General features: G+C 42.9%; 1 protein-coding gene across 2 annotated transcripts in view; it reads left to right on the top strand.

Annotated features, from left to right (window-relative positions):
* The first annotated feature begins 5033 nt into the window (after positions 1-5033).
* The window catches only part of CASP7 (caspase 7), a 37743-nt gene continuing 21080 nt past the window's right edge, over positions 5034-21696 (top strand). Inside the window, exons 1-2 of one of the 2 annotated variants that reach the window (XM_025190684.2) lie at positions 5034-5281; positions 9748-9892. In XM_025190684.2, coding sequence (XP_025046469.1) covers positions 9774-9892 — 119 coding nt within the window. In that variant the 5' untranslated portion in view covers positions 5034-5281; positions 9748-9773. The remainder of the gene's footprint in view (positions 5282-9747; positions 9893-21696) is intronic. The other variant, XM_006134972.4, reaches the window with a different exon arrangement.

Genomic DNA, 21696 nt, shown 5'->3' with positions numbered 1-21696 from the left:
GGCTGGCTTTTAAAGCTGCCAGTTACTAAGAAGGGTTATTTTAGCAACTGGGTAAGTACATACAGGAGAGGCACTCTCAGTGACATCTTTCTCTAAATAGAAGAGTGAACTCATAGAAAAGAATCATGTTCATGTGAATGATAGAAACTGGTCATTCACTTTCTAAGTTTTGCAGTTTAACATTAGCTGTCATAACCCCAGGATGGAGTTAATGGTCTCCACAGTGCCATCATCAGATTAACAATTAGTAGCTAGTCACCTCACATCTGGTATATGAGCTCATTATGAGCTGGTCTATGCCTTTAGGAACAGCCCTACGTAAGGTAGCTCTACCACCCCAGAAGAAGTTCAAGGGAGAAACTAACACTAGATTCACAATTTCCTTCCTGCTTCTGGAGAAGTAATTTGCTTCCTCCCAGACCAAAGCAAATTACTTCCCCTATCCCAACTCACCTGCACTTGTGATGTGATGTGATGTGCTGTGAGGAGGCAGAGCTAATACCAAGCTCATTCTCTCCCCCATCCAATTGCATCTGCAGTTGTGATATAGGGAAACAAACTTAGTGGGACACGTGGCTTATCCACTGCAAAAGAGCAGTCACAAAACAGCTACAGGTTGAACCAAAATCTGGTCCACCAACATCCGTAGTCCGGCTTGATTTTAGTTGGTCTAATGCCCACTTATCCTGGGTATGGCCAAATTTTTCATGGTCCCAGAAACTTTGTTTACAACCATCAGTCTTGACTCCCAGTGTTCTGTGCTGTTATTTAGCTCTAGTTTACCCCTAAATGTCTTCTAAGAACTCAGTAAGCAATGGAAGTGTTGGTAATGATGCTAGACAATACTGACCTCCTGTGCTTAGGCAAATTCTCTGGTTTGGCATCGGTCAGGTCCCGAAGGTGTCACACTAGAGAGGTTCAACCTTTATTTAATAATGTACCACATCAGCAGAGCAGTATAGGTCAGAAAGTGAAAAATGGATCATTAATATGAAACTATGGAAGAACGTGAATAGATTGACTGTCAGTCCCAAACACCAGAGCTGAACAATCCTAGTCTTACAAGAAATACTATGGAATTTTTCATACCTGCAAGTGGTCAGGACCTAAGTTTTACATCTCACCTAAACTATAGAACCTCCAACAGTAATTTCCCTTAACAATGGGACATTGCTAGGTACTTCCTTCTAGAGCAGCAGTGGGCAATTAACCAACCCTCAGGCCAGATGCTGCCACCACTGTATTTACCTTCATCTCCGCAGGTACGGATGCTTGCAGCACCCATTGGCCACCGATCGTCATTCCTGGTCAATGGGACCTGTGGGCAGTGGTGTCCTAGTCCACACTGCTTCCCACAGCTCCCATGGGCCAGGAAGGGCGATCTGCTACCAACAGGAGTGCAATTGCCTGTATGTAAGAAGGTGCAGATAAATAAAGTGGCAGAGGCCCATCAGAGGCTAACCCTGGCGAACTGCCTCCTTCTTATTGCCCACCCCTGCTCTAAAGTAAACTACAATCTACTGAATCACTCCACACCACTCTGAATAGCAATTAGGTATTATAAGTGTGGAAGCAGGCTCTTTGCTGGCCAGGCCTCTCGCGCGTATTGCCATCCAAGCAAAAGGTCCACTTCCCCTTGATGAAAACCCTTACACTATGTAACTTAAAGGTCAGCGACGAACAGGAACCAAAACCAGACCTGTAAAGTTCATGCTGGTTGTGCTGACTGTGCCATGCCCAATAAGGCAGAAAGGGAAAAACAGGAAACCATCTCACCCCCTTATCCCTGTCACCTAGCAGACAGGGTCTGCTAGCCTATCACAAAATGTGTGCAAAAGCTTTCTCTATAAAACAGCTTCCCCTCCTGTATCAAATTGAGGAATCCCGAATAAACATTGGATGGCAGAATACGAGCCAGGCCCAAGGACTGATCACCCGAAGGCCACCTCCCACTCACCAAACCAGAGTTCCTGTAGAGCGTAACGTATACCAACTATGCTGTTGTTGCTGTTGTACTTTGTGTTTTTTCTAAGATGTGAGTATTGATATCTAAACTTAGTTAAAAGTTTTGTTAAGTAGTATTGTTAAGAGTTTTAGATAAGTAATTAGACTTATGAGTAAGATTAATGTAAACATAACTGTTGATAATCCCTGGTCCCTTATTGACAACTATTGGGACTTAGAAAAAGCTCAGGGAATTTTCATTTATTGTATTGCACTTTGCTTATTGCTCCTACTAATAGTTATTTGGCGGCCACGCATGTAAGAGACTAATAAAGAAAAACTATAATTGGAAGTATTCTAATAAAAGTTTAAAAGATATTTAGTAATAGTTTGCCTGTTTCTGCGCCTTCCTGGGACTAGCCACATTTCCGAACCTTTTACTTTAAACCACAATAAGGAAATCTGTCCAATGCCTGGTGATAACCAACTCTACTTAACTTTACTGAATGCTAACAGTGTAATAGCACTGTGTAGAAAATAGAATTGACAAATGCTCTGAAGAGACATAGTACTAACCACTACAGCCCCAATGGAACAAAGACTTAATCATATGGTTAATTTTAAGCACTGTAAATAGTCCTGTTGACTATGTGTAAGTGTTTGCAGGATTAGGGCCTATGTGGGGTACTAAATATTAACAGGATCAAACCTTTAGTTCTCAATACTGCCCCCAGTGAAGACAAGGATTCAGTGTTGAGTTCTTATACCCAGAGTATACCATGCACACAAAAGGGTAAGAGGACAGAAGATTTGGCATTGGCTTTGTTGGGTTATAAATTAATACAATAGGATAGTAAAAGGCCATAATCACCTAAGACACTGCACGCCGAATACGTTAGAATGATAAGGAAAGGACACTTGAGCCGAGATAATGGTGCTAGTTACATCACAGCTAGAAAATCCAATATAATATTATTAAATAACTCACGTGAGGTTCTTCTGTCCAGGAGAGGAGATGACAGTGGTCACTGCAGCAGGGGCATTGATTTTAATTACTGTGAAAGTAGGTAAAGCCATGGATGGGGTTTCAGTAAAAATTATAAGAATAAATACATGTGTTGACTACTTTTAAACAGTGGCTTGGAATTGGCAGAGTCAGTGAAACAGGACTGAATCCAGTCTGGCATTTCCAGTTCTTGTTGGAGCTCTGTAGAGAGGTGATGATCTCTATTTGTAGATCTCATTGCACTTCAGTTTTGGTGTAAAACCAGAGTTTTCACACCTGCACATTAAAATAAGAGATACAGATTATGCTGTATATCTAGGACTTTTGACTTAGATAATCAATGTTTAACCATTCAAGGCTTCATCCTGCAATGTGCTGCTCACCAGCAGCTCTATGCATGTCACAAGGGTTTGTAATTATTTTACCCCTGTAATTCATTCTGCAAAATACACTTTTACTTTCTAATTATCTGGAAATGGGTCCTTTATGGTAGGGGGAAAATTGCTTAGATATGTGGATTTTATCAAATGAATTTCTTTTTGAGCAAAAAGCATGCTTATGAGAAAGAAAAATTGAGCTCCTTCACGTAAAAGTAAACCGGCTTCCTAGCAACAATGGCCTGGCTTTCGGAAGAGTGTTACCAACTTTTCTGATTTAATCACGAACATTGTGGTATTTCTAAAACACTTAGTTCATGAAGTCATGTGAATACATGAGCTTAGCTTGATTTTGAAAAAAAAAAAATCCAGACCTTGAAGTTATGAAGAAAATCTTAAAAATGTGACCTAAATGTTGTATACCTTTTATTGGGGTCTCACACGTTTTAGAAAAACAAGATCAATGAGGTAGTATCTTTTATTTGGCCTACTTCTGTTGGTGAGAAATGTGAGCTTTTGAGCTTACAAAGAGAGAGATCCCTTCTTCAAGTCAGGAAACAGATTGTCACAAGGTGGAGCAAATTGTTTCTCGTAAGTAGTTAACAGACATTTGAAGGGACCATTCAAGGGGAAGTGACCTGTTAACACCCAAGCAGTCAAAATGTTTAGTTTTTCTTAAAGATCCAGCACAAGGAACCACGAAATTCTCAGACAAGCCTGCGGGGGCGGGAGGCGTAGAGGAGGCGGTAAGGGAGGGAGGCAAAGGACACAATTTGAAAGGGTCAAAGGCTCTGGGCTGTTATGGGCAGTGCAGTAGGGTTATTCTGGGTCACTCCTATAAGCACCCAGTATGTCCCTGTGGGCGGCCATGGAGTATGGGGGGGAAGGGGGTCTCTGCATACTGCCCCCACACCCAGAGCCAATGGGAGCTGCAGGGGTGGTGCCCAGAAAACCTTTGCCCCCCTCCCTCCCCGGCCTAGGAGCTGATGCCAGAGGAGAATGTGTCAGTTAAGAGTCACCCCAGGTAAGTGCCTCCTCCCTCCCCAGCCCAGAGTTTACACCCAAACACCTTCCCAGAACCTGCACATCCTCCGGCACCTGCAGGCTCAGTGCCTGAGCTCTGGCAGCCCCATGGACTGCGCCCAGCCCCTGCTCACCGGGCATCAGCAAGGGGTGCGAGTGTGGGCAGAAGGGCTAGAGGCGGCCATGCAGCCGGTGGCAAGAGAGAAGCAGCAATTTCCGCCTACCCCTCACACCTGCTGCCCTCAGGTGAGCCTTGCTCTGCACCCTGCTCCAGCGCTGCCTCCTCTCCTGGACCAGACACCATTGCCTCAAATTCTGGCTTGGGAGAGTTGGTGACATCCTCAGCTTCTGCCCCCCACGAGTGCCCCCAGCCCATGGGGGGCCGTGCAGAGTGCCAGCCCAGGGAGGGACGGCCTTGTGTCCCTCCAGACCCATCTCAGGGGGAGTGGGGAACGCACTCCTCCCGTGGTCCCCCACATAAGCATGGTCCCAGCGGCCAGGGGAAGGCAGCGCAGAGTCTCCATCCCCCATGCTCCGGCCTGCAGGGGGAAGCTGGGGCTTGTTTCCCCGCATACTGGGGGGGCCCAGCGGGGGTGAGTTCACAGACGAGCAGGGGCACGCACGGAAAGTCCTGGTCGCACCCTCCCGGCTGCAAAGCGCAAAGCTCCAGACACAGCGCAAAGCTCCAAAAGCCCGGAGGCCGGTGCCAGCCTGCACCAGCCCCGAAGGCAAAGACACAGAAGCTCCCCCGGGCGTGGGCATGTCTGGGTGGCTGCTCCCTCCCCCGCGCAGAGGCCGGGCAGGGCTCGGCTCCCACGCCCCGGAGCCAGGGGAGCGGCGCGGCCGCGCAGGCACAGGGGGCAGGGCCTGGCCCGCTTTCGCTTTCGGCGCTGACCGGGCCCGGCTGCACAGAGAGGAGAAGCGGCGCAAGGTCAGTGCCCCCCGGCCGGGCGAGCGGCAGCCCCCCGCCCTGTGCCCGCCCCCTCCCTCCGGAGCGTGGCTAGTCTCCCCACCCCGTCTGACCCCTTTGCTCCAGGTGCCTCCAGCGCCTTCCCGAGTCTCTGACCCCCCCCCCCCTTCTTCCCCTGCCCCAGAGTTGAGGCCCTCGTCAGGACCCGATCCCGACTCCTTTGCCCCCCAGTTCTCCTCTCTTCCTTCTGCCCCTTATCGCACCCTCTCCTTTCATCTCCGCCTGCCCCCTCTTTCCCCGGGCCTGACCCTCTCACCAGGGCCAATTCCCCATTCCTGACCCTCGTCGGTGGGTTCCCAAACTGGGGGGGTGAGAAGAAATTCCAGGGGAGGGCGTGAGGCGACCCAGCCACCCCCCCCCCCCCCCCCCCGTCAATCCCACCCCGAGTTTCGCTGCCATTTTTTTGGGAACGGAGGCGCGAGGGTTTCTCAAAAATCAAAAAGGGGGCATGATACCAAAAAGTTTGGGAACCGCTAGTCTAACCCTTTCTGACTCTTCCCTGCTTTGCCCTCTCCTCCATCCTCCTTTCCCCTCCCTGCTGATCCTCTCTAGCGCTGTCCTTCCAGCCCTCCCTGGCTTTTCCCCTCTTTCCCCAGGTTCTCCCACCTGACAGATCACCCTAATCACTTCTCCAGGCCTCTCCTTTCCCTTCCCATAGCTGACTCCAGCTCTGTTCCCACTTTTTCCACACACATCCCAAGCCTGACCCGGGACTTTTAATACTCCAGTCATCTGAAGAAGTTAGTCTTTAAGGTGACACTAGACAATTCAGTGTTTTTTAAGTTTTTCCTCTAAGGTTAAGCATCCTTCCAACTCTTACCTGCAGAGCAACCCCACCACCCGACTTTCTAACTAACGCCTTAACGCCATCTCTTACTCCATGCCTTATGATCTCCTCCTTTTTCCCTCAGCATTTAACCCCTCCCTGTAACCACGGTTGCCAGGTTTTTGTCTTGACAAATCTGTAAGGGGACTCAGTATATGCTGCCTGCTGCCCTGTCTTATGGGCTCAGAGTCAGAATAATTTTGTTCTTTGTATTTCAGAGGTGACAACCCTTCCTCTAACCTTCCTTCTGACACCCCAGCACCTGAACCCCACCTTCCATCACCTTCTATCCCTCTTCGCCATCTGACCCTCTTCTCCTTTTCCATTGACTCCTAGCAGCTAACCCTCTCTAAGTTCTTTTCTTCTCCCTGGCCCCAGAGCCTTCTGGTCCACCCCAAAGCTTGACCCCCCCCCCTCTTTTTTCTGGCCCTCTTCTTCCTCCTATCCTATGACCCTTCACTTCTAATGTCTTTTCCTCCAATCTTCAGTGTTTTACCCTTTTCTTTTCCTCTTTTCTTAGCCCCAGTGATTCTTCCCTTCCTTTGTCTAGGCCAGTGGTCCCCAACGCAGTCCCGCGGGTGCCATGGCGCCCCCTGGGGCATTTGTGCACCCGCTTAGTGACCAGGGCCGGCCCAAACCATTCTTGCGCCCCGGGCGCCCAGCGCATGCGCAGCCCCGCCCCTGGGCACCCGGCAGCCCCAAAAGGTTGGGGATCACTGCACTAGGCCTTGTCTATACTAGAAAGGAGGCTATGCTGGTGCAGCTAAAGTGAAACATCACTCAACACTCTCCCATATGACTAAAGTTACAATGGTATAAAGGTCCAGGTATAGATCTTGGCATAAAACAAAAGAAAGGGAATAAGCTATATTGCTATAAGGCAACTTTATACTGATATAATTGCCTCCAGCACTGGTGTTAGTATTTTGGTTTTAAAAAAAATTACACCCCTGAGAAGCTAACAGTTCACTTAGAATCCCACAATTCCAATGCACAAGACAAATTATTCCTTCCGTTTTTGCATTTATTAATCTTCTTCCATGAATTCATTCACCGTTCTGGATTAGGTCTCTCTGATATTCCTTGTCTTCCCTAAATAATCTTGTGTAATATGCAAATTTATCATCTCTGAGTTCATGCTGCTTTCCAGATCAGTAAGGAACACATCCCTCTTAGGACGAGGGAAGCAGGGGAAGGATAGCTCAGTGGTTTGAGCATTGGCCTGCTAAACTCAGAGTTATGAGTTCAATTCTTGAGGGGGCCATTTAGGGGTCTGGGGCAAATCTGTCAGGGCTGATACTTGGCCCTGCAATGAGGACAGGGGGCTGGACTCAATGATCTCTCATGGTTCCTTCCAGATCTATGAGATAGGTATGTCTTCAAACATCATCAGTCTTAGCCCTCGTCCTTTATGAACTGTGAGTATTCCTACTGAAGTCAAATTAGATGAAACTGAAAGTCACTTTCCCTTCTACTTTTAGGCTGGTATACAGTATTCAGATCAGAGTCCATGCAAACAATTTAATATTTGCTTGCATAGTTCTACATTCCCCTGGTATCTAATAAAATAATCAGCATTTCTTATCTGTCCTTGATGAGCTCAGTAGGAAATGCATGAATAAGGTCTACTTTAATGAATAATTGTTTGTAGGAGCGGGGCCTATGTAACTTTTCATTGAATACTATGCTTTTCATTGAATACTATGATTTTAAAAAATCCAAAACTTTTTTGCCTGGTAAGTAGTGTGGTTTTTCTTATGTCACGTGTATTACAGAGGAAATTATTGCTTTCAGTTACACTGGTGTAATTCTGAAACTACTCCACTGACTATAAATTACTCTCAATTTATATTGGAACGATTGAAAGCAGAATTTGTCCCAAGTGCCATAATTTGCCTCAGAGGATGCTCTGAAATCTCAGAAGAGTAATACAGTAATTCCTCATTTAACACAGTAGATATGTTTCAGAAAATGATTGTGCTAAGTGAAAACGTGTGAGGCGGGGTCAGTTTTCCCATTGAAAATAATGGAAAAGGTAGAGGTTGCGTTTCAAGCGCATGTGTGCTTGCAGCTCCAGCCTGCATTTGTTAGCAGCTGGGATTGGGACATAAGGTTGGGGGAAAAAGGGGACTAGGTTATAGCAGGGAGGGGAGGTGTTTGGCTCTGGGGAAGGGAAGGACAGGGGAGGGGGCTTGCAGCCCGCGGCTGGGTTTCCCCAACTGGCCAGTCACCGGCGGCTGCGTGGGGCTTACTCTGCCTCCGGAGGTTCACCGCTCGCCGCGCCATTCCCTGGCGACCCCCTCTGGCTGGATGCCTCACTCCCTCTCCTCTTGCAGTGGGCAGCTGGGTCACCGGCAGCTGCACGGGGCTTCGTCTGCCTACTTACAAAGTGGCGGAGGTTCTCTGCTCACCGCACAGTTCCCTAGTGACCCCCTCTGGCCAGATGCCTTGTGTCCGGCCAGAGGAGGGTCACCAGGGAACAGCACAGCGAGCGGAGAACCTCTGCTGCTTTGCAGGGAAAGCCTTGTGCAGCTGCCAGCTACCGGCCCGCCCTTGGGGAAATCATGTTATTGTGGGGACAGTTCATGTTGGTCGAAAAATGTTCCCCCCCAAAAAAATCATGCTATCACAAAAACGTGTTGAGCGGGCACGTGTTAAGCGAGGAATTACTGTACACATTTTGCTGAGAAAGATAGCATAACTTTCTTTCTTTTTTAAAAACACACTAATATTGTGTTAAATAGAAGCAGCGAATTTCAATTTCATACAGAGTCTATATGCAAGAGTTATATAATTATATAATTGTGTTAAACACAATTGGATATATATATGTATGTATGTATGTGAGAAAAATTGAAATCTTCCATTATTATATGTTGTAGTCATATGGGTCCAGGATTTTAGAGGGACAAGATGGCTGAGGTAATATCTCTTATTGGAGTGACTTTTTGTGAGTCAGAGAAATTGTTGAGCTTACGCAAAGCTCTTTTTCAGTTATGGGAAATTCATTTGTTTGAAGTCTGAAGAAGAGGTCTATGTAAGCTTAAAAACTCGGCTCTCACCAAAAGAGGTTGGTCCAATAAAATATATTACTTCATCCACCTTATCTGTAGAAAAATTGAAAGCTTTTTTTTTTCTCTCTTTTTCTTTTCTTTTCCTTTGTAGGATATTTTCAAACTTGGATTATAACTACAATGGAATAGCTATTATTTTGATATTATTTTTTTAGTGCTGCATTTCCAATATACTGGTTTTGGTCCACATTGACTAAATTACAAAGTATCTTGAAAGTATGATATAAGACCTTTCACTAGAAATGTATTTTTATTTTTGACCCTAGCTGCCAATTCTGGACAAATTTCTGGGGTCACTTTTTGAATAATTGCAATAAGAAAAATCTAACAGTGGTGGTTGAATACACATAATATTAGTATTAGATTGATGTAGGATCCAGAAAATCATGGTCACTCCTAGCCTATGAAATATCACACTGTATAACAGGTTGATAATTAACCTCAAATGTATTTGATGTATTAAGTTTTTTAGTTACAGAAATATATTAAAATATTATAGCACTCCCTGAAGGGCACTTATATTCTAGTTCTCTGTTTTAGCCTGTGTGCATAAATGGAAGGAAATCAGTCCGGTCCTGAGCCCATACAGAAGGATGAAGACTATGATGAAGATCAAGGTGATACTGTGGATGCAAGGCCAGACAGAAGTAGCAGACTCTCCATCTTTGCAAAGTAAGCTTAGTTTTATAATACTTTATTTTTGTGTTTCCATCTATATGCAATGGAATGAATCCCAAAAGGTGACATATTGTGCTAGCAAAAATGTTAAATAGGCCTTAAAAACCTTGTCAGGTTTTGGAAAATTAAATTCAGTTGGTGCAGCTTATGGATTCATGCACTCCATGTCCATGGAAAGTATTTCTCAATCCAGACAGTGCATGACTGTATGGGAATGAGAAACACAGACTACAGTGCATGATATTTGTTCTTCACTTTTACAGTACTTCCATTATTTCAGAGATGAAAATCTTGGATATTCCTAGTTGGGTTAATTTCAGGTTTTAATAAGCACTAGGGGGCTGTTCCACTGCTTGCTACGCTCGCCAGCGCGCCCCCCCCCCCCCCCCGCAACCCTCCTTCCCTCCCCTCCCCCCCGGTCTCTGGCAGCTTTTGCCACCAGAGAGCATGAGAGCACGATGACATCATTCTTTCGTCTGGCAGAAAAACATTTTTTTTATATAGCGAGAGATAATTCTCTATGGTTATTTTTCAAACATGGGTGCTTACAGTGTGGTTCTCATATCCTTATTTAGTCACCTAAGTAAGTGGTATGGCTTTCTTTCTATCTTTCTTGACTACAGCGTGTGATCTAAAGGCTATGGCACAAGCCTAGGAGTCAGATAGGAGTCTTCTTGAACAAACACAGCATGAGCTTATGCAAGTTACTCAATTTCTCAGCCTCTATTTCCTTATTTCTAAAATGAGTGTTTTATGAGAGTCCATCAATCAGTATACAGCTCTTTGAGGTTCTCTGATGGAAGACACAGTAGAAAGGCAAATATTATAATCAATCTCCTAAATATTTATTATTATAATCACAACTTCACGTTTTGTGCAGATATAAAATGAAGCACTCAAGATTTTGCTTCTAGAACCTGACAAAACTTTTTTTTAAAAGGCTTATTTGTCTAAAATGAATTAAACTAGTTTTACCAGCATAATAGCTTTTCTGTTCTAAGGAGAAATACCGTTTCCATTCTTATGCTAAATTGCTACAGTTTGCCACTTGTTAATGAAGAATGTTTATGTCTTGAGAAATTATTTGAGCAATCTGACTGGCTACTGCACCAGGCTTCTATTCTTCAGAATACTGTGAATCTACAAATTGAAACTACATCACTCTTAAAAAATATTTCTAGACATTAGTTGCACCTTAAAGTCAGAGTCTCAAAAGTCAAAGGCCACATAAAGTAAATCAGAGCAGGGCATAGAGTTCCAGTGCCTTGACCATGCTGTGCAAGATAAATTTGCAGCCTACTAACACCCTAGTATGAGACATTTCCTGTTGGTTAATTTTGGTTGTATTTAATGACCATAGGCCTTGTTTTGGCCATTAACTTTTTCTACCTGGGTGTGAAAGATAACTGGTTAACTTGGTGCTGTTAATGAGAAACCTCTTTGTTCTAATGTAGAAGAGAACAGAATTAGGAGACATCATAGAAAATGGATTGTGAACCATGCAGAAAGTTCTTTGCAGCTGCTGTTAGTCCCTCTGCAGCTGGGGATTCAGTTCCATGCAGCCCTAGAACAGAAGCGGGAAGTAGTTGAAAATCTACACGAGGAGGGTGTATTTCTCTCAGTGCAGTAGAAGTATGAGGTAGACCACAGCATAATTTGTTTCCAATCTAAGCAGAAATAATTGCCATTCTGTGACTTTTCCACAGCAAATCTGCCATGCTGTCAGTCTAGTCTCCGGCTTCTACCTTAGATATGTGATCAAGCGGCCAGGGTTAGCCGTTGAATTGTATCATGACGCTTTTTCTCTTCTTCCTGTTAGGGGAAATTATTTCGCTATTTCATTTCTTTGAAAAGCCTTCTAGATTTTTTTACCGTTTTAGGAAACAGTGTGGTTCAAGGAAAAAACTGATTGTTAAAAATCACTTGCTTTTTGTTTTGTTGTGTTACCACTAGATGGCAAGCTAATATCATTTTTGTTTGTTTAAAAAATCATTAGAGTGAGTCTCTGTCATATAAAGGCTAAAAGGGCACAAGTCGGATATTAGAATTGCGGATTCATAAAGAGAATCACAGTTGCACATAAGGCTGCAAGCGTATCATAGAGGTCATGGAATTGACTTCCCTGGACCTCCCTGACTGCTGTAGCTAGTGGGTACCCAGTCTTCTTCAGCACTACCAGGTACCCCGGAGACCCTCCTAGTGCCAGTGGGCCCCTCAAAACTCTCCTGAACCAGCAGGTGCCCCAGAGCCTCCCAGAACACCAAAGATTTAGTTAGGGATATATAGTACAAGGCATGGATGGGTCACAGGGCCATGAATCTTTGTTTATTTCCCATGACTTGTCCTTGAGACTGTTACTAAAAATGCCAAGGAATAAATCTTAGCCTTATGTACAAGCAATTGATTGTGGTTTTTATTTTGCTGGGCAGAAATAGCAAGGAACTCATAGCAAGCTTGATGACAATGAAAGTGTGAAAAGTTAATAGTTAAGAGAAAATGTGGCTGATGATTTGGAAAATGTATATGCATTCTTCATGTGATCTTTGGAAACACAAGTACATATCACTTTTTCCTTATCTGCTTTGTGTGGTCCTGTAATACTTTTACATGCCTTTATCTCCTAAAAAATTCTCATTTCTCCACAGGATGCTTTAATATCTTTCATGCACATAAGCATCACTTGGAATTTCAAAGGTGTTACCCCAGATAGTAACAAGACATTTTAAAATTTGTATAGGTTTCTGCCTTTCCTCTACACAATTGCTCTGTTTGTTGCATGTCATATGAATATATGAGTTGTGGGTATTGGTGAAATATAGGAGCCATCATTTCTTGTATGCATCCAGAGGCCAAATTCAACACAAACTGAAATTCTGGCTCCATTGAAGTCAACAGGAGTTTAACTGTTGACATCAATGTCACTAGAATTTCATTTGCAGTGTATTTTTAAAGACAACCAAATGCCCCTATAGTATGGCAGAGTAGTGCTTGTTTTGTTAGCATCTGTGATTGTATTTCTAGTGCACTTGGCTACAGTGAAGTATCCATGGGCATAGCTGTAAGAATTTGGATACCAGGGCAACTATAATATTAGAGAATTGTATAGAACTACCAACCCAGCAGGGAGCAGAGAGCCTGAGCAACAGCCTGGCTTGGAGTAGAGACTGAGCACAGCAGCCTCACTGGGGAGCTGGCTTTTTTTTGTTTGTTTGTTTGTTTGTTTGTTTGTTTGTTTGTAAATTGAACCATGAATTTGAGAAGAAGGAAAGCCAATCTGTATAAGTAATGCAATTTCTACAGGGACACTGTGTCACCCTAACTACACCAACATAAGTCCTACGCCTCTCGTGGTAGTGGAGTTATGTTATCTGTGTAATAGGGAACACACACCAGCAGGAGCAAGACTGTGGTGTGCATACTGACATAATTATGTCCACCCTTGGCCTTGTCTTCACTATATGGAAGATTGAAGCTGCTGCGATTGATCTTCCGGAGTTTGATTTAGCAACAGTTGCTAAATCAAACTCAGAGGGTGCCCTGATGCTGGCCAGTACTGGTGGCCAGTAAGGGAAGCTAACGGGAATGTTTGTTCTTGTCAGCCTCCCGCTGTGGAGACAGTGGGGAAACACAAAACAAGGCATTAAGGTAGCTGGAGTTGCTTATCTTGATTCAGCGTTCCCTTTTACTATAGACCTAGCCTAAGGCACATTACGCTTCAGTGAAGACCAGGCCTCACTTGGAAAACATTATGTAGTATATAAATAAGTATCTATTTAAGAACTCTAAAGTTACTGGAACAGCTTCCAGACGCAGACCTCCTCAAATGCATCGTTTAGGTGACAGGTCTTGTTTCATGCAATTATTTCTGCATGGACTCACCTGCTCCTTCCATCTTAGACAGGATATCCAGGCTGAAGCCTCCTGTTTCTTAGCCATGTGAGCAGCACAGGCAGAATTCAATTTTTGCACCTGTAAGCTTTTCCCTTTGGGAGCCTCTTATGGAATACATTTGGAGTGACATACAAATAGTGTCTTTGGAACAAAGATTCATTTATTCAGAGTTCAAAGGTGCAAAGGATAAAAAGAACTTACACCATAAGGTTTTCTTGAGATGAGTTAGCTGAGCTGATTGGATCTCTGTAATATTTCTGCAGTATTTCTATAAAGTAGTTAATGTTGCCTTCAGTAAGGAATCAAAGCACCAACTTATAATAATTTAAGAGCTCTCAATTAAATTGATAACTCTTATTTGAAAGTCACTTTACAAAAAACGGAGGTTTCTGGCTCTTCAGTCCTTCAGCGGTTATGACATCCTCAATTACTAGAATATATACTCAAATTTTACACAAGCTTTTTTTTCTGTTTTGCAAACCAAAATGCAGATGAAAAATTCTTACGAGTGTATAAGACTTTTTCAGATTTCCTATTTCTCATGGCACTATAGAGCATCAGGGTGTAAGAACCATGGACTGAAATAAAACGTGAAGTAATCTTTCACCACCTATGTCTCTGTATATCAAAAATTTTCAAAACAGAGCCAAATCTTTAGTTTGTGCAAAGTCTGCATAGCTTTATTGAAGTCAGTGTACCCCAATAACCACCAGCTAAGGAGCTACACAGCAAAATGCCATCAAAAATCCCCCCCCCTTTTTTTTGGATTCTGAGGGTGAGAGCAATTATAGCGTTGGTGGTGCTTTTTTCATGCATTTGCACAAAAACAGGCTGCTGCGTGACTCTCATGCGGGAACTTGAATGGTAGGTTGGTTGGTTATTAATATGGATTAATAACCTGTTATAATGACAGCTTTGGAGATGTAGGGGGACAGGGAAATTAAGGCTGACAAGAGATGCTCTTTTGTTGTTCTCTTTTATACTCCTGGGAGTTATTTTCCACCCACCCTTGATTACCAGCAGTTTCCTTTTATTTGTTTGACAGGATACATCACAGGTAAGGTTTTCAAGATGAATTGTTTCTGAGAGTGCACATGTTTGGTTTCCCTTCACATTCACACATATTTTTAAAAGTTGCCCATCCTTTGTTGTGCAGGCCACTTGAAACACTGAACTTTGGAAAAAGAGGCCCTTCAATCTCCAAGAGCATGGCCTTATTTACAGAAAAATGAGTAGGGTTGTCAACATCTGCCTACTAAACAACTGTGAAATGAGTCCTTTCATAAAGTCTTCATGCTCCTGCCCTGACCTAGCGATGAAATCCTAACGATTACCGGAATGAATCTCATTTGTTTCAGCAGCACCTTTGTACGTTTTTACTGCAATATAAAAACTTTGAGCTTTGCTGCCACTGACTATTGCAGGGTTGTTGTTGTTTTTTCACAATTAGATATTCTATGAAAAGTATCTCCCATGTCCTCACAATACCCAGGATATACACTGCCCGGCTGTCAGTCTTCCTGCTCCAGTTAATAGCTGATTGATCTCTCACTATCTGGAACCATAGACTGATTGTGTTCCAGGTACAATGGTGATGGACACAATGTGGGTAGGTGAGAATCTGGATGGATAGATCAGGAAGATAACTTATCCACATTGTATTGAGTGGAAGGATGGTCTTCTGGTTATGGCATTGGATTGGGAATGTGGAAGCGCTGGATTCCAGCTTTGCCTCGAGCTTCCTTTATGCCTTGTGGCAAGTCACTTACCATCCCTGTGCCTTATAACCGTAGGCACAGGGATGGTAAGTGACTTGCCAAAAGGCATAAAAGAAGCTGTCAAATAAAGATAATGTTTCACCAATTCTTCCTCTGGCTTGTCTATTTCAATTGTAAGCTCTCTCAGGTAGGGGTTATCTTCCTTTGTGTTTCTGTTGTACTAAGCATAATAAAGCCAAGACTCGTTTGGGGCTTGCAGGTGCTATTATAATGTAAATAGTAAATAATAATGATAAAAATATGTGCTTTCCATCTTAAGCATGTGGCATTTCATCAGTCTGAGAAAGGGTAACTGGATTAGGTGGTCTTTGCTGGTTAAGGCACTTCCTGCATGAGTAAAAAAGAATATTTTGGAAGTTTTTTTTCTCACAGAATACACTAGGAATTTTTCACTTCTAATTATTCTTTATTATTATTATATTATTTATTTTCTTGTAATTCGAGCTCTAGATTCTTACTAGAGAAGGCCAGCAGCCAGCTGGTGTTGGCGTAACAGTTCTTTCCTCCATTAGCACATAGTACATAGCATAAATGCTCAGCTATCATGCAATTGTATTTTAGCAATCATAACAGCAGGTAGGGTTTCCACCTCTGAGATATATCTGGGGTGATCCTGATCCCTGAACATTTGGCAATGTGTACAGAGCACACTTACAGATTTCCCATAACAGCTACTTCCAAAAAGCAGTCCTAGGAAAACCTGCACAGGTGGCAATCCTAGCAGCCAATCACGTATCAGGTTTGCAAAGAAGCTAAGTTAGTACAAATAATTCAAAGTATAGGGGAAAACAAATCACATGTGAAAAAATGCAAACAAAATTAATAGGAATTAGAGCTATATACATATAAATACATGGGAACTATTTCTAAGAAACAGAGTACTAAAGGATTGTTCTTTTTTAACTGTTAGCTTAGGTTAAATGTTTTCAGAAATGTTCTTTGTTGCCCATCATATGGTGGATAAGAATTTGTTAAAAGGTACAGTTGTCTTATTCCACTCCACTTTCCTTTCCTGCACTGGGGCACTGATAGAATCATAGTGATGAGAATCTGTGTTTTCTGCCTGTCAGCAAAGGTAGATCAGGCCTGCATGACCTCAGCAGCTTGCTAGGCCACAGCCATGGGGGTTTGAATAGCCCCATAGAAAAGTCCAGCGTAACCCACTGCTGACATAGGGGAACTTTGGGCCTGAACACAGAGTTTCCTGCCTCACTGTCTGTTATAGCCCTGAGCATGGTGGGCTCCTAGCAGTACTAAAGAAGATTAAACTTGCTCTTGGACACAAGGTGAAACTATTTTCAGATGCAGAGTGGAGTGATATTTGATGATGAGCCAAGGTACTGTAGAGTGTCATATCTCTCCTTCCTTCTCTGTTGTTGCCTTTGTGAGAGGGTCATGAATGAATTCCCTGAAATAATTCAGACATAGCGTTCTTCTCAGCTAAAGGTTACTCTGATGGCACAGTGCTTGCCTTTTCATATGAAATGGTATTTTGGAAAAGTATACTTTTGGCTTTGCTTTGTTTAGTTTTAGTATTAGTTTTTATTAATATTATGTTGATACAAAAACATACCTTTAGTTTATATTAACGCCTCTGGTGGTTGAGAGGCGGGTGTTGGTGTTATATAGCATAATTAGAAATTATCGGTCTGTATTATGTATCCTAATCTCGAATCCTGAAAGATCTCAGTTTGCACAACTCTAATGAGAAATTCATACATACAGGACTTGCAGAATGGAACTGTCTCTGAAAAGTTAACTGTACTCTTTTGAGTTTGTAAAGTCCTTAATGATTTTGATAGAAATGTAGCCGTGTTAGTCTGGGGTAGTTGAAGCAAAATGCAGGACAATGTAGCACTTTAAAGACTAACAAGATGGTTTATTAGATGATGAGTTTTCGTGGGCCGGACCCACTTCCTCAGATCAAATAGTGGATGATTTTGGTGCTTTATAAATCTTATCATATTGGTGAATAGCAGAAATATAAACCTAGGGTTAAAGAACAGAGCTTGTGCTGTATTTAGGGTTGCCAGATGGTTTCAACAAAAATACCAGACTCACATGACATTACATCACAATCTATATTACATCTTATTTAGAAAATACCGGACATTTATATTTTCTCAATTTGTTTCCCGAACAGAAAGCTCAAATACTGTACTAAAACAAAATACAGGACTATGTAGCACTTTAAAGACTAACAAGATGGTTTATTAGATGATGAGTTTTCGTGGGCCGGACCCACTTCCTCAGATCAAATAGTGGAAGAAAATAGTCACAACCATATATACCAAAGGATACAATTTAAAAAAAGAACACATATGAAAAGGACAAATCAAATTTCAGAACAGAAGGGGGATGCGGGGAGAGAGGGGAAGGTAAATGTCTGTGAGCTAATGGTATTAGAGGTGATAATTGGGGAAGCTATCTTTGTAAATACTGTACTGTTCGGTTCAAAACCGGACACCTGGCAACTCTAACTGTATTGGCTCCATTTAATTATATTACACTGCAGTGCTATCCTGCAAGAGCATGACTAGAGATTGCCGAAGACAATTTGCTGTGTACAAAAGAACAGTCCTGACTTCCTTTTTTGTTTAATTGTTGTTAAATATTTACACAATACTTCAGTGTAGCAGGCTGTATCTGACAACATTTGTACTAACATGTAACTGAATGAGTCCCGCTGTAGTTCTTGTAGTGAATAAACTGCAAACAAAGTATGACTTTGGATAATATTGACTGTGATTCAAGCTAATATGTAGTTATAAAAGAACAAGAGCAAGGTATTCATTATTTAGATTTTACTAAGGTGGCTGCCCCCACTTGCGACGCTTGCCAACCCCTTCTCTCTGGCCGTGAGCCTGATAACTTCGTTCTGTCACGCTGCAGGAAAAGCTTTTTTTTATATATAGATAAATGACCTATCTCTAAATCTAGGGCTGTGTCTACACTGGCACCTTTTTCCAGAACTGCTTAAAATGGAATACTATTCCGTTTTCAGTTTTTCCGTAAAAGGAGCGTCTACATTGGCAGGCTGCTTTTCCGGAAAAGCCCTTTTTCCGGAAAAGCATCTGTGGCCAATGTAGACGTGCTTTTCCGGAAAAGAGCTCCAAGCGTCATTTTCACGATCAGGGCTTTTATCCGGAAAAGACTACTGGGATGTCTACACTGGCCCTTTTCCGGAACAGTGTTCCGGAATAAGGACTTATGCCTGAGCGGGAGCAGAATAGTTTTTCCTGAATAGCGGCTGATTTTGTACAGTAGAGCGTCGTTGCTTTTCCGGAAAAGCAAGCGGCCAGTGTAGACAGCTCGCAGCTTATTCCGGAAAAGCGGCTGCTTTTCCGGAATAAGTGGCCCAGTGTAGACACAGCCCACATGTATCTACAAGTTGGAAAGTGTACCAAAAGTTACATGCTGAGATTCTCATCCTGCAAACAGTTCCATTTGACAGATCCCTCCGTTCCACAGAGTGTCATTGACTTCCATAGTTTTGCATGTTGGCGGAGCTTTTGTGGAGCAGCTTGTAGGATCTGGGCCTAAACCATTCCCACAGCAAACTTTTTCTTGTCCACTCAACACTGCACTTACAATTTTTCCACTTAGCCCACTTGCATTGTCCTTAGTTAAACCCTTCCCCAGAGTGTTTGGAGAATGGAAGGTGAGTTCTGAATACCAACAGGGTCTCTGCCTCTTGGGTCTCATTTCTCGATTTGGTTCCAAAGAGTCGAAGGATCTTAACTGAAAGTGCTGTCCTGTCAGTGACCCCTTCCATTTAACCTAAGGGTGAGAGGAGTTGCTAGCTTAAGTTTCTAATTTGATCTCAACTGGTGCTCTAAAAGCACGTGGGGTTTTATGAGGATGAGGGAATGGTGTCTTATTATGCACATGGCAATCAGTGCAAATGACAGAACCCATGCAAAATGTGCTCTCTGCAAGAAACACCCCACTAAAGTGTTAATCCACGGCATTGTGCACCCCCTGAAGTTCCTGAGTGGTCTTCAGGTGCAACTCCTTGTATACTGAATTGCAGTAATCCACTACTGAGGCGACAGGAATTAAGAACCTTGAACTGCAGTAAAGAAAAATGCTTTAGTGTAAGAGAATGGATGTAAAGAAAGTAGATATAGTACATTTGGGAGCCAACTGATTTAGAAAATCTGTAGTTAAAATCTGGTTAAAATGAATTTGTAGGAATTTGAGGTGTTTTCTTTTTGTTTTTGTTTTTTGAACCATTTTTATTTGTAACCTTTACCTCTAGGTTGACACTTTTTTCTACATCTCAGTGGTGTTGCTTGAATGATTAGTTGTCCCACATTGGAATTACTTTGTGTTTTACATTTCTGCTGTACGTGCACAGTCCTAACTGGAAAGATTTCAGAAACTGGAAATGATTCGGAGAAGAGCTACAAGAATGATTCAAGGTCTAGAAAGCATGCCTTGTATGTGATGGACTTAAGAAGCTCAGTCTGTTTTCTTTATCCAAGACACAGTTAAGAGGCGCCCTGCTCTTGGTTTACAAGTAGACATGGGGAAGAGATTTCTGGCAGAGTCTTTAAGCTAGCAGAAACGTGCATAACCAAATCCAGTGGTTGGAAGCTGAAGTTAGGCAAATTCAGGTTAGAAATAAGGTGCACATTTTTAATTGCTGAGGGCAGTTAACCATTGGAGCAGTTTAGGTAGGGACATGGTAGATTCTTTACCATCTGAAGTCTTTAAATCAGGATTGGATGTCTGTCTAAAACAATTATGTATAGTTCAAAAAGCAGTTATGTGTTTGACACAGCATTACTGGATAAGGTTCTATGACCTTTGTTATGTAAGAGTTCAGACTAGATGGCCTTAAAATCTATTCACTCTTTGGGAGAAAGAACACATTCTGGGGACTTCAGTTTGGTATCTGCTTCATTCTTGACATTTATTAAGTAATGAAATCACCATATAACATAGATGTGTCTTAGGATTCTCATATTACAGATAGAGAAGCTGATGCTCTGTCTATAGGGCAGGGTAAACCCTGGGTTAGGATAACTCAAGTGAGCAGACCCTGGGTTTGTTAGCCTAGGGTTTTAGCACATACACTCATTGTAACAGGTTTGGAATTGTCGGAGCCCCACTCTGGAATCACTGGCTCAACATCTGCAATACGTTATGCAGAACCAAGTCCAACCACACCAGGATGCTACACTTCCTTAGCATCCAAAATGTGGCTGCTCCCACTCCTTTGTACATGGAGCAGAGTGGGAAAACTTGACTGTTTACCAAATTTGACTGTCTAGAGGATTTGGGGGATACTTTTTGCAGACTTCCAGAACGTAAGTCCTGTGGGGCTACATCTTCACCAGTGTTTCTTAAACTTTAATAATCTTTTTTATGAGGAACACCAAGGACTTTTTGTTGAGTGGGGGGAAAAAAGAGGCCAGGGAAAAGTTATTGAGCAAAAAGAAAAATAGGGTCAGGGGAAAGTTATTGAGGGGGAGAAAAAAGTTGCCTGTCTCTTTAAGGGTGGCCAGTTTGAACTCTTGTTCTCCGTGGCACACTGGTATGCTGTGAGGCAGTCAGAGATGTGCCATGGAACACAGTTTAAGAACCTGATCTACACTAACTTCTAAGCAAGAAGACTTTAACCCTGTGTTGGGTTAACTCGGGCTCAGACATTCCAACCCCTTAGGGTCCAAGCCATGGTTTAGCGTGATGTGTTTGTATGTAGACAAAAGGGGGGTTAGGTTTGTTTTGAAGTGTAGACATACCGTCAGAGTCAGAGATGTGAAGCTACTTCCCCAAGAACACCCGCAACTAGAATTCAACAGCAGAACTAGAATTCAGACTATGGATGTGTCTGCACTGAAGTTAAAATCCCATGTCTGCCTGTGTCAGCTGACTCAGTTTCATGGGGCGTGGGTAGAGGCAAGGCTGTTTCTTTGCTACTAGACTTCTGGATTCTGGTATCCTTCCACACCTGGAAATCTGTACTGCAGTGACATACCCCCTTTCTCTGAGCCCAAGTCAGCTAGTCCGAGTCACATATAAGTGTCTAACTGCAGTGTAGACATAGTCTCAGGAGCTAATGGCTCCCAGTCCAGCACTTAGTGTACTACACAAAGCTACTATAAATCTCTGCAAAGCTAT

This window comes from Pelodiscus sinensis, chromosome 8 (assembly GCF_049634645.1).
Source record: "Pelodiscus sinensis isolate JC-2024 chromosome 8, ASM4963464v1, whole genome shotgun sequence".
In the NCBI taxonomy this organism is placed as follows: domain Eukaryota; kingdom Metazoa; phylum Chordata; order Testudines; family Trionychidae; genus Pelodiscus; species Pelodiscus sinensis.
This window is presented reverse-complemented; position numbering and strand designations above follow the sequence as displayed.